This window comes from Petaurus breviceps, unplaced genomic scaffold (assembly GCF_028583685.1).
Source record: "Petaurus breviceps papuanus isolate PSGF00001 unplaced genomic scaffold, PetGlider_PUasm1.0 171, whole genome shotgun sequence".
Taxonomy (NCBI): Eukaryota; Metazoa; Chordata; class Mammalia; order Diprotodontia; family Petauridae; genus Petaurus; species Petaurus breviceps.
In genome coordinates this window covers 805,874-818,415 of record NW_027185754.1, presented here as the reverse complement: position 1 = coordinate 818,415, position 12,542 = coordinate 805,874, and the positions used below count along the sequence as shown (strand labels likewise).

At 35.5% G+C, this 12,542-nt stretch overlaps 1 protein-coding gene across 2 annotated transcripts in view; it reads right to left on the bottom strand.

The window, feature by feature from the left end:
* Positions 1–12,164, bottom strand: part of LOC138157033 (liver carboxylesterase 1-like) — a 280,580-nt gene extending 268,416 nt beyond the window's left edge. For both annotated transcript variants that reach the window (XM_069082453.1, XM_069082452.1), the window contains exon 1: positions 12,015–12,164. In XM_069082453.1, coding sequence (XP_068938554.1) covers positions 12,015–12,093 — 79 coding nt within the window. In that variant the 5' untranslated portion in view covers positions 12,094–12,164. The remainder of the gene's footprint in view (positions 1–12,014) is intronic.
* Between the last annotated feature and the right edge of the window lie 378 nt (positions 12,165–12,542).

The window sequence follows — 12,542 nt, the reverse complement described above, 5'->3', positions numbered from 1 at the left end:
TGGTGCCCCTGGGTTTAAACCACAACATATGTATATATGTATGTATGTAGGTAGGTAGGTATAGATGTATGTATGAATATATGGTGCGATTGGATTCCCAAGCAGGAGCTCCCATTCTTATGAGAACCTTGGTGTATAAAAAGATTCAACCATCAATAAGCTCTTTCTGACAAGCAAATTAAATAAAGACAAAACAGAAGAAGTATTCAGCAGTTGTCTAAGAAGTCCTTTTTTGAAGGGAACTCAATATAAAGGAAAACAAAGTTTAAAGAGTATCATGTAGATATGCTATGTATACTCACTGTTTGGAAACCACCTCAGTCTGCTATTTTATGGGTGTCCAATGGCAATAAAACAAATATTATATAAAGGAAGGAATAGATTTATTGCCTTTATCTAGTGTTTCAAAGGGCAGGTCAACAATGCTTGCTGCTTTCAAAGGAATCAGTTGTCTGATATTACATTAGTTTGTGAACCATTGGGAATTAGGGGTTCCTTCATTCATGAGCCCCCAGATAGATACCCCCAAATTACAGGTTTTTTGTGTGTCATAAAAGTCTCAGAATCATAGTTCATGAGTCCCTACACACACACACACACACACACACACACACACACAATTTTACTCATCAGTCAAAAGATATAATTAGTTGGAAGTAAAGGCTTATAATGAAAATAATATGTCTTCCATTAACCTGGAAGTCATTCTCACATAAATGCACATCATCTCTGTGGAAAACATAAATATTCATGGAGATCATGCAGAGGGAAAACATGTGGCCAGGGCATGGAGGAGCATGCCTCTAATGCTACATGGATGAATGTGGTGATATTGTCCCACAGCTCTGTTAAGCCTATTCTCCATGGAGAAAATCTTCCCCATTGCTAATGTTCACTTTGAGGAAGGGCTTCAGTTCTCTTCAATCATTACTTTTAGATCATGGCCATAAATTTCTCAGCTAGGTTGCTCACAGAAGTTAGGTAGCTACCTAGTCTGAGATCAAGTGTTTTGTTGTTATTATTGTTTTTATTCATTTTTTTGCTTTTTTTTTTGGAGGGGCATTTGGGGTCAAGTGATTTGCCCAAAGTCACACAGCTAGTTTTTGTGCAGGTGTGTAAGCTCGGATTTGAACTCAGGTCCTCCTGACTCCAAGGCCAGTGCTGTATTCACTGCGCCACCTAGCCACCCCATGTGGTTATTGTTTTTAAACAAATTCTTCTCTTCTATCTTCACTTATTCACACAGTTCAGCTTTCATCTGACACAATGAGAAGCCAGTTTTGGTGTTTATTTCTTATCACATCCCTTTGGTTAGAGCAATTATTTCTAGAGCTTGCCTTCCTCAAATGAAAAGAAATTAGGTGGAATTCTGATGAAGAATTGTTTTGACCTTTCTCTGCTATCCTTCTATATATTTATGCAGATAACATAGGCACAGCTATTTGGAGAAGAAGGAAAACACTTGGAATCTTGACCCAACCTGAAATTGTAGCATAGTCTTTCAATATTATGTACATTAAGGATAGTCATTCCAAAAGTTACTTTTCATAAAATCCTCCACCCCCCCATAGGTGATTTTATTTGGAAATCGCAGATATGGTAAGAGAAGCTATCTTCTCTAATATTTTTTTGTTGAAGTTCAGGAGATATCTTTAATGCAGAAATAAACTTTATAACTTGTTTCTAAAATCATCTTAAGGAAGTTTCACTTGCTAAAGCCATTGAATTCTTTTGTAGTTTTATTTATATTTTATTTATTATTTAAAAGATATTTTTCAAAATGGTTACTCTATTAGAAAGTTATTGTCTGAGACCAAGGAAAAGTCAAGCTAAATGAGCATTTATAACCAGTGGCCCTTTAATTTGAATGACACTGAGTCCAATGACAAAGGAGGTCAGTGATAAAAGATGAGATCTAACCCACTATTAGTTGAAGCCTTGTTTGTTAGGTATACTGGCTCCTGTTAACACTCTACTGGGGATCCTTCTCCAAGGCATCACCCCTGCCTCCTCATGGCAAATTAATATCAGCTCTCTCCAGACTTTTTCAGGAATGCAAGTATATCCTCATAGTCATCAATATTAATAACTGTGATGTCTTTGCTGAGCTCAATCTTCACCAATATGAGCTCTGAGTAGAAATTTATCCAGTATGGGACAAATGGATTTTTGTTCTAGGGCAATATTTAAGAAAGAAGTCCACAACATAAAGGATTATTTCCCTTATATATCCTAGATTCTCAGGAATTACAATATTTATGGACAGAGACATGAAAACTTTGGAGCTTGGTTATGATTGGTATGATGATTTTTCTTCTAATATTTTTAAAGGATTTAATATTTTAATTTTCCCCAATTGTATGTAAAATCAATATTTAATATTAAGGTTTTTTTTTTTTATTTTTAGCCTTTTCTTCATCCTCTTTGCTCTGCCCCCATGACCTATTTTTTTCTTTTACTGTTCTTGACCAGTTACTGGAGATATTGTAGCAGGGATTCTTTTTCAGTAATGAGTTGAACTAGATGGTTACTGAAGTTCCTTCCTATGTGTTTCTTATACACAGGTTTCTTATTTTCTCCTACTAAACTAAAGCTCCTACAGAACATGAGAATTTCTATTTTATCTGACTATCATTCCTAGAAGCTACCATATACATATATGCACACATACATATATACACATGTGTGTATAAAATCATTCAGTAAACAAGTCAGTTGGGTCAATAATCACTTATTAAGCTCCTACAATTGTGCTAAGTATTAGAGGTACAAAGAAAGGCAAAAAAACAATCCTTCCTATTGAGAAATTCATCAGTTAGTGGGGGGGGGGAACAACATAAAAGCAACTATGTAAAAAAAAAAAGATACAGAATAAATTGGAAACCATCAGAGGAAAGATATCAACATTAAGGCAATCCAGAAAGGCTTTTTGTAGGTGGTAGGATTTTAGTTCAGTCTTGAAAGAAGTCAGTAGGAAGAGTTGGAGAGGGAGAGATTTCTTGGCATGGAGAAAAAACATTGAAAATTCCTAAAACTGTAAAATAGAGTGTCTTATACAAGGAACAGAAATTAGGCCAATGTTACTGAATTGCAGAGTATTTGGAGCAGGGGGTGGAGGGAAGTGAGATGTAAGAAAACAGGAAAGTGGGGTGGGGGAAGCTTATTGAGTGCTTATGCCAAGCAAATGGTTTTATATTTGATTCTGGAGGTGACAGGCAACCACTTGAGTTTACTGAGTAAGAGAGTGATGTGGTCATATCTTCAATAACACAAATTTGGCAGCTGAGTGGAAAATAGAATGGAGTGGGGAGACATTTGAGGAATGTAGAGCAAACAGGTCATTGCAAAAGTCCAGAGATGAGGTGGTAAGGATCCATACTGGGGTGGTGGCAGTCTCAGAGGTGAGAAAAGGGCATATAAAAGAGATATTATGAAAGTAGGAACAACTGACCTTGGCAACTGATCAGATAAGGAGAAAGAGGAGTTTAAGATGACACTGAGGTTTTGATTTTAGGTGATTGGGAGAATGGTAATGCCCTTTTGCTAACAGGAAAGTTAGGGATAGAGGAGGTCTTGGGGAAAGTAAATGAGTTCTGTTTTGGACATACTGAGTTTAAGATGTCTATTATGTATCCTATTGTAGATACTCAGTAGGCAAATTGATATGTGACATTGTAAGTCAAGAGAGGTGAGGACCAGATAACTTAAAGTTAGATCTGAGAATCATCAACCAAGAAATGACAATCGGATCTGCTAGAAGTGATAAGATCGTTAAGCAAAATAGGGGAAAAAAGAAGAGCTTATAATGGAGCCTTGGGAATCATCCACTGTTAGCAGGGATGACCTAGATGAAAATTCAGCAAAGATTAAGAAGCAGTTCAACAAGTAGGAGAACCAAGAGAAAGCAGTGTCATGAAAATTTAATGAGAGAACATCAAGGAAAAGAGGGTGATCAACAGTGTCAAAGGCTAAAGAGAAGTCAAGAAGAATGAGGATTGAGATAAGGTCTTTAGATTTGGTAATTAGAGATCATCAGATCAAACAAGAAATTGGGAGGATCACAGGAGGTAAAAAAAATGTTATCAAAACATAAAATGTTTTGCATACACAGAACCAATGTTGCTAAAATTAGAAGAGAAACAAGAAATTTGGTGGGGTATTATAAAAAATATTATCTGATAAAGGTTTCCTCCCTAGAATGTATAATTAACTAATTCAAGTTTATAAGAATAAGAGCCATTTTTCTTTATTTTAAATATAATTAAATAATTAATTTTTAGTTTTCAACACTCACTTCCATACAATTTTGAGTTCTAAATTTCCCCCAACTTCTCCCTCTTTTCCAAGAGCATGCAATCTGATATGGAATCTACTTGTACTCTCATATTGAATGTATTTTCACATTAGTAATGATGTAAAGAAAAAAACTAGAATTAATGGGAGGAACCATGAGAAATAAAAAACAAAACAACAAAAGAAAAGTAAAGCAAATAGTATTCTTTCACCTGCATTCAGACTCTAAAGTTTTTTCTGCATGTGGATAACTTTTCCATCATGAGCCTTTTGGAGTTCTCTTAGATCTTTGCATTGCTGAGAAGAGCTAAATCTATCAAAATCAGCCATAGCACAATGTGGCTATTACTGTGTACAATGATCTCCTGTTTCTGCTCATTTTACTCAGCATCAATTCACATAAGTCTTTCCAGTTTTTTCTAAAGTTGGCCTACTCATCATTTCTGATAGCACAATAGTATTCCATTACATTCATATACCACAACTTGTTCAGCCATTCCCCAATTGATGGGCATCTTCTTGATTTCCAGTTCTTGACCACCAAAAAGTTAGCTACTATAAATATTTTTGTACATGTGTGTTTTCCCATTTTTATTATTACTTTGGGATATAGCTCTAAAAGTGGTGCTGATGGGACAAATGTATGCAGTTTTATAGCCTTTTGTCATCGTTCCAAATTGCTCTCCTGAATGGTTGGATCAGTTCACAAAACCAACAACAATGCATTAGTGTTCCAATTTTCCCACATCTTCTCCAATATTTATTATTTTCTTGTTTTGTCATGTTAGACAAACTGATAGGTGTGATGTGGTACCTCATAATTGTTTTGATTTGCATTTCTCTAATCAATACTGATTTAGATCATCTTTTCATGTGACTATAGATAGCTTAATTTCTTCATCTGAAAACTGCTTGTTCATATTCTTTCACCATTTATTAATTTGGAAATGCCTTATATTCTTATAAATTTGCCTCAGTTATCTTTGTATTTTAGAAATTAGGCCTTTATCAGAGACCCTGGCTACTCTTGGTTGCATTGGCTGTGTTTTTGCAAACATTTTTCAATTTAATGTAATCAAAATTATCCATTTTGCATTTCATAATGTTCTCTATCTTTTGTTTGGTCATAAATTCTTCACTTCTCCATAGATCATACAAGTAAACTAGTCCTTGCTCCCTCAGTTTTCTTATAGTATCAGCCTTTATATCTAAATCACATACTCATTTTGACTGGCAAGCACAGAAGTAGTTCACACTTTGTTTCAGCTATTGAATTAACACCTTGTTTCAGTTCAAGTTTCTTTTGAGCCTTGTATCAAGTCTGTTAAGAAACAGAACATGTGAACCCCACAATTTGTGAACCCTAGAATTCATGAACTACTGCAACATGAAGGGGATTAGCAAATGACCATATATAAAGAGAGGCCCAGGCTAGAGACAGCAGAACTGAGAAGAGAACTCTTGTGGTGGCAGAGTCAAGAAGGATAAAAGTTGTGGTATCCTGGCACTCTTTTTGTCTGCTCTGTCTGTGTTGATGCTTGTTTGTGATGCTTTTTACAGAAGCCCTGGAATATTACTGGAAGCCCTAAAATAGGATTTTCTGGTTGTATGTTTATAGCAGTCTTGGAGGATGGTTTTGGAGGTCCTGAGATTTTACTGATGATTTGTGCTGACCTCTTGGACCTTATTTGTGGGACTGTGTTGATTTCTATGCTTATGATTTTTGTTGAGGTCTCAGACCTTGTTGGTGGGTCTGAGTTGATTTCACAGGCAGATAGTGAATTGATGATGGTGCTGGCAATGTGTGTGAATATTATTGTAGCACTGTGAAGATTTGTCTTCCCAGAAACAGGAACTGTGAAGGACTTGAAGCAGACAGGACACTTTGAACTTCAATAGGGAATGAGAATTAGCTGAATAAATGGACAAGGAGCTGGACGGGGAACTGGGAGCTGCCTGCCTTTGTGCCCAGGTGACAGGTGGAGCTGGGACCATGGAAGAGGAACCATGGAAGCCGAGAGCCAGACTTGAGTCAAGCTGAAAGAAGACTTTTCTTGGATACTGTGTACTGACTGAGGTGATTATGATTTACTATGACCTAGGGGTGGGGAACTTTGACTTTTGTACTTTGTGATTGAATTAAGGATTTTGTGATTAACTAAATGAATGTACTTTGTTGAAAACTATGTGACCACTTTGGTGAAAACTTTGTGGCCATTTTAGTGATAAGTTGTTGATTTATGACATGGTGAATGCTGCACCTTGATTTTCTGTGAATGTTTTGCTCTGATTTGTTATTGAATAAATAGAGAGTAAGCTGTACTATGTCATCAGAACTTTGAAAGCTGTTCACAGTAGCAGTCCTCTGGAAAGCTGCTCATGCTTGGCTTTACAAGGTGTGATACATTGGTCTATGTCTAGTTTCTGCCATACTATTTTCCAGTTCACCCAGCAGTTTTTATTAAATAGTGAGTTCTTATCCCAGAGCTGGAGTCATGGATTTATGAAGTACCGTGTTTCCCCGATAATAAGACCTATCCCAAAAATAAGCCCTCCCCTTACTGTGTAAGATTCCTCTAAAATAAGCCCTCCCCCGAAAATAAGCCCTATTGAGATTGCTACTGTAGTGAAGGTGATCCCCTGCGCTACACGCTACATTATGGTACCCTCTGTATGCACCGTCCCCCCCCCAGGTGAAACGCATCCCGCACTCTGAGCTGCATCCAATCAGAGCTGCAGCAGTGAGCGCATAATCCTGTTCTTCCCCAGTGATTTGCTTATTGAATAAAGGTACATTTTTTTGTTCACATTTACCTGTTTATTAAAATTGCTGTCAATGTTCATTAAAATAAGCCCTCCCCTGAAAATAAGCCTTCTGGTGTTTTTCTGTCCAAAAAAATTAATAAGACAGTGTCTTATTATCGGGGAAACATGGTAGTAGATTACTATAGTCATTGATCAGTGTGTCTTGCTACCTAACCTACTTCACTTATCTGCCTTTCTTAACCAGTACTAAGTAATTTTGATGAATGCTGCTTTATAATACAATTTAAGATCTGGTAAGACTAGGCCATCTTTCCTTGCATTTCTTTTCATCAATTCCCTTGATATTTTGGAACTTTTTTTCTTCCAGATGAATTTTGTTACAATTTTTTCTAGCACTGTAAAATAGTTTTAGGTAGTTTGATTGGTATGACACTGAATGAGCAAATTAATTTAGATAAGTATGATATGAGTGTTTAAACAAAATACAAACAGGATTTCAAAAGATCTAACAGCTTCTACAGTAAAAGACTTGAAAAAGTCTTGAAACATTATATTTCAAAAGTCAAAAGAGCTGGGGTTGTGACCAAAGATAACTTACTCAACAAAGTTCAGTAAAATCCTTAATGAAAACAAAAAATGGGAATTTGATGAACTGAAAGACTTTCAGGTATTTGTGACAAAAAGAGCAGTACTCAGTATCCTGCAACTTTGCTAATTTTTTTTTTATTATTTCAAATGTATTTTTACTTGATTGTCTAAATATGCCATCATATCATCTCCAGTGAGTGATAGCTTTGTTTTCTTTGCCTATTCTAATTTTTTAAGAGCCATTTTTTCATTCAATAGATTATCAAAGGATATAAATAGGTAGTTTTCAGAGGAAGAAAACTAAACTATCAATACATCTTTTAAAAAATGCTCTAAATCTCTATTATTTAAAGAAACAGACATTAAAACAAATCTGAGGTATTTCTTTACATTGACCAAATTGGTAATGTCAATTAAAAAGGAAAATTACATATTCTACAGTGGCAGTGGAAATGCAGATACCTTAATGTACCACTGGTAAAGTTGTGAACTAGTCCAAGCATTCTAGAAAGCAATTTGGAATGACGCTCCAAAACATTATTAAATTTTGTAAACCCTTTGACCCCCCCAAAATCCACTAGTATGTCTATACCACAAAGGGATTAAAAAAAAGGAGGAAAGATCTATAGGTACAAAAATATTTATAGCACTTCTTTCATGGTAGCAAATATTTGGAAATTGAGAGGATGCCCATCAACTGGGAACAATGGAGCAAATTATTGCATGTGAATGTGATGGAATACTATGGTGCTATAAGAAGTGATGAAGGGTATTCTTTCAAAAGAACCTTAGAAGACATATATGAACATATAGAATATAATGTGAAGTGAGTAGAACCAGGACAATGATGTTAAATAACAATATTATAATGACAAACAAAATTGAAAGACTTAGAAATTCTAATCAATTCAAGGACCAAAGATAATTCTGGAGAATCATGATAAAATATGTTACCCACCTCCAGAGTGAGAGATGATGGACTTGGGCCACAGAATAAGGTATTTTTGTTTCCTTATTTTGGACAGAGCTAATGCAAGAATTTGTTTTGCTTGGCTATATATGTTTGTAGCAGGTTTCATTTTTCTTCTATTTTCAAACAAGAGTAGGTTTGGAATGTCATAGCCAAGTTTCAAAACTCCCAGGTTAAAGAGAAAATATTCCAAACAACAAGAAAAAAAATTAAATACTCCCAAAATACAATCAGGATTTCACAAGACCTAACAACTTCTACAATAAAAGACCGTATGTCTTGAAACATTGTATTTCAAAGAGCCAAAGAGCTGGGGTTGTGACCAAGGATAACTTACTCAGCAAAGTTCAGTATAATCCTTAATGAAAACAAAAAATGGAAATTTGATGAACTGAAAGGCTTTCAGGTATCTGTGACAAAAAGACCAGTACTCAGTGGAAAATTTTGATGTGAAAAATCCAGAAAAAAAAAACAAGGAAAACATTTAAAAAAAACTAGTTATAAGAGACTCATTAAGGTCAAACTGTTTAATTTTTTCACATGAAAATGCTATCAGCATTCTTAAAACTGTAATCATTACTAGGATAATATGAAGGAAAGGTCAGGACTAAGCTGTGTATGATAGGGCAATTCTAAAACACAAAATTGTGTAGGAAAAAGTAAAAAGGAGGAATTATTTCATAAAATGAGGCATGAAAGAAAAGAACTGATACAGAAGAAGCAGGTGGAGGGCTGGTAGTGTTGGAACCTTACTCTCATTGGATCTGGGTTGAAGAAAAAGCAACATCTGGAGGGGTATAGGAGTCTTCTGGACTTGTGAAGATGTGAAAGGAATAGGGGAAAGGGTGGGAAGGGGGACTTTTACAATTATGTGTAGATGAAGATTTAGGAGAGCAGGGGAAATGATAAGAGAGGGACTTTTAGAACGGTAGGTAAAATAAGGAATAGGAGGGTAAGGGGAAAAGATAGGTTAACAGGGATAGGGTAAAAAATCGTCTGAAAATAAAAATTGTGAGTAAAAATAAGATAGAAGGAAATTCACAAAGGATAATTATAGCTTTGCATGTGAATGGGATGAACTTATCCATAAAATGGAAACAGATGAAAAATGGATTAAAAATTAGAAACCAACAATACGTTGTTTACAAGGAACACATTTAAAAATGAGAATTAAAATACAGGGTTGGAGTAGAATATCTTAAGCTTCAACTGAAGCAAAAAAAGGCAGGGATAGCAATCATGATCTCAGAAAAAGTTATGGCTAAAATAGATTTAATTAAAAGAGATAAACAAGGTAGCTACATTTTGATAAAAGGTACCATAGACAATAAAGCAATATCAATCCTGAATCTACATGCACCAAATATTATAGCATCTATACAAACTTCTATTTATCAGTTCTTTATCTGCAACGCAGATAGTGTCTTCCTTCTTATGTTCCTTGTAGTTAATTTGGGTATTTATAATAGTCAAAGTGACTTATTCACTCAAAGTTTTTCTTAAAACAATATCCCTATTACTGTATGCAACGTAGAGGAACTTCAGGCATGCATGGAAGCAAAGAACAAGAATATTTTCTTTTCTTTGCATGTTCATTTGTTTTATCTGCTTCATTAAAAGTTGTAGGTTTTATGTAAAAATGTTGTTATTTTGTTGATTATTAAATTTATAATTAAAAAATATGCCTGTTCGGAGATCTTTTTTGCTAGCCTATAGCTTAAACATCTCTGTTTCTCCATTCCCATTAGTTCTAACTCCAGGACCATCAAAGTTATAGACTCATAAAATTTATAGGTATGAGAGACCTTTCAGGTCATCTTTTCTAATTCCCTCATGGTACAGATGGTGGCACTTCAGGTCAGAGAATAGCATAATAATATTGTTAGAACTTTCTTAAATTACACTTTTCCTCGCAAATGTTAAAAGGTTTCTAGTACTGTCCAGAAGACTTTCTCTTGACTCATCTCCTTCCAGTCAACACTGCATTCTCCTTAGCATTCGTTCTTCCAGTGTCTCCCTGAGAACCTTTTAGACAGATAGATCTGAAAAGGACCAAGTTGATTGGCTGGTCCAACAACTTCCTTTCAGAGGTCCTCAGTCACCCTTATTTCCTCTTCCCCAAAGAAAGTGGCAGATAACTTAGAATTGAAGGCCAGTAGGATTAGGCCCTATTCTACATCCCTACCTCCATCTCTGAATCTGTTTCCATGCACACTCATACACAAATTGAAGAACTGAATTAGATAATAGAGAGCCACGATACTCAGATAAGCAAATTGCAAGCTTATTTCTAATATGAGTTCTCTAGGCAATTACTTCAGTTTACTACTTGATTTACATGTTCATTCTAACAAGAACGTTTTACCTTTAAGACTTGTCTGTGGTAGCCCCCTAAATTCCCACTCATTCACCCACTCTAAATCTTACTGGGCCAATGATTTTGACCATGAGGGGGAACTTAAAGGTTTTCAGAAGCAATCTCTCCCAGCACTGTTTCTACACCTCTCTCATTCTTTCTATCATTAACACTGATTTTTCTCCCTTCTCTGGACTCCTTGACCTCCCTCAGTAAGACCACATGTCCTTCAGGTTCCCACTCCTTTACTACAATTAAACATTATAGTCCATGACAACAAAAAGAGAGTTTTTTAAATGGCTTCTGCAGAGTCAGCATAGATTAATACTAAAAAGGCTATAAGTCGAGACACCTGGTTTCTAGTCTACTCTTTGCAACTGACTTGACCCTCCCTTTACTCTCTCTCAGCCATAGTTCCCATTGTAAAATGTGACTGTTGAAATAGATTGTCTCTGAGGTGCTTTCCCATCCCGAATTACAGAATTCCAGAATTTTAATTATCTGAGTTAAAGGAATTTTTTTCTTTTGTCTTAAAAGAGCTAGAAAATTGCTGGAATGTTTCTATTTAATAGTTTTAGACCCATTGTCTTTAAACAGAGGATATTTTTATTTTTGCTTGTTTGGTTCTTGTTTTAAGTGAGTCTTTCCTGATCAGACCAAAGCCAAAAACCCTTGTGGCTGCTCTAAGTGGGACATTCTAGAGTTTAGGAAATGGCCCACAATGTCAGCTCCCTTTACCTGCTGCTGTATTCATAAAATCAGCAACTTATTCCAATGGAAAACCACAAAAATCTAGTTAAAGATATGGAACTCTATCAGAAAGACCAGTCCTTATGTATCTGAAGTTATTAGTTTTGTGCCCATTTTTTGTATATTGAAATACTTGTGGTTGTTAATAATAAAATCCTTAAAAATAATTTTATTTTTAAAAAATTGACATTACTGACTTTTCAGTTGAGATACTACTAAGAATTTTAAGTAGCTCTTTGTCTTTTCTTTTTGGAAGAGGAAATAAAATAAAATAAAAACCCCAAACCTTACCCTGTGTGATGAACACAATAATGGAGCAGAAAACCAGGGAAATCAGCCATATCTTGTGGAGAGCAGCTCTTTCCCACATATTGGGTGCAGGGATCTATGCTGTCCTAAAGCACTAAGGTTGCTTCTGTGCTGCACAGAAGTGATTGAGTGACTAACTCCTCTACTGAATCACAGAAACTACAAGTCAGGCAAAAACAAAAGAGGAAATTATCTTCTTCTTAAATATTAAACCAGTGAGAGCCAAAAATCTCCACCCACAATTCACTAATCCTTCTCATTTGAGGGACTCTAATCATAATGTGCTTCTATGACAAAACAAAATACCCACATAAGTAAACAAGACCAATGTTACATAAAGTGTACTTTAACCCTGAAAGAAGTTTGAATTTTCTATCTCCAGTACACATAAAGTCAGTCCTACAGCTTGGTATGGTGACAGTCAATGGGGTCCAGTGGGCAAACTAAGGACTTAAAAAAGCCTTCTGAGTTTATCTACCCATTGGCTTGCTGAGTGACCTTTAAGGACTC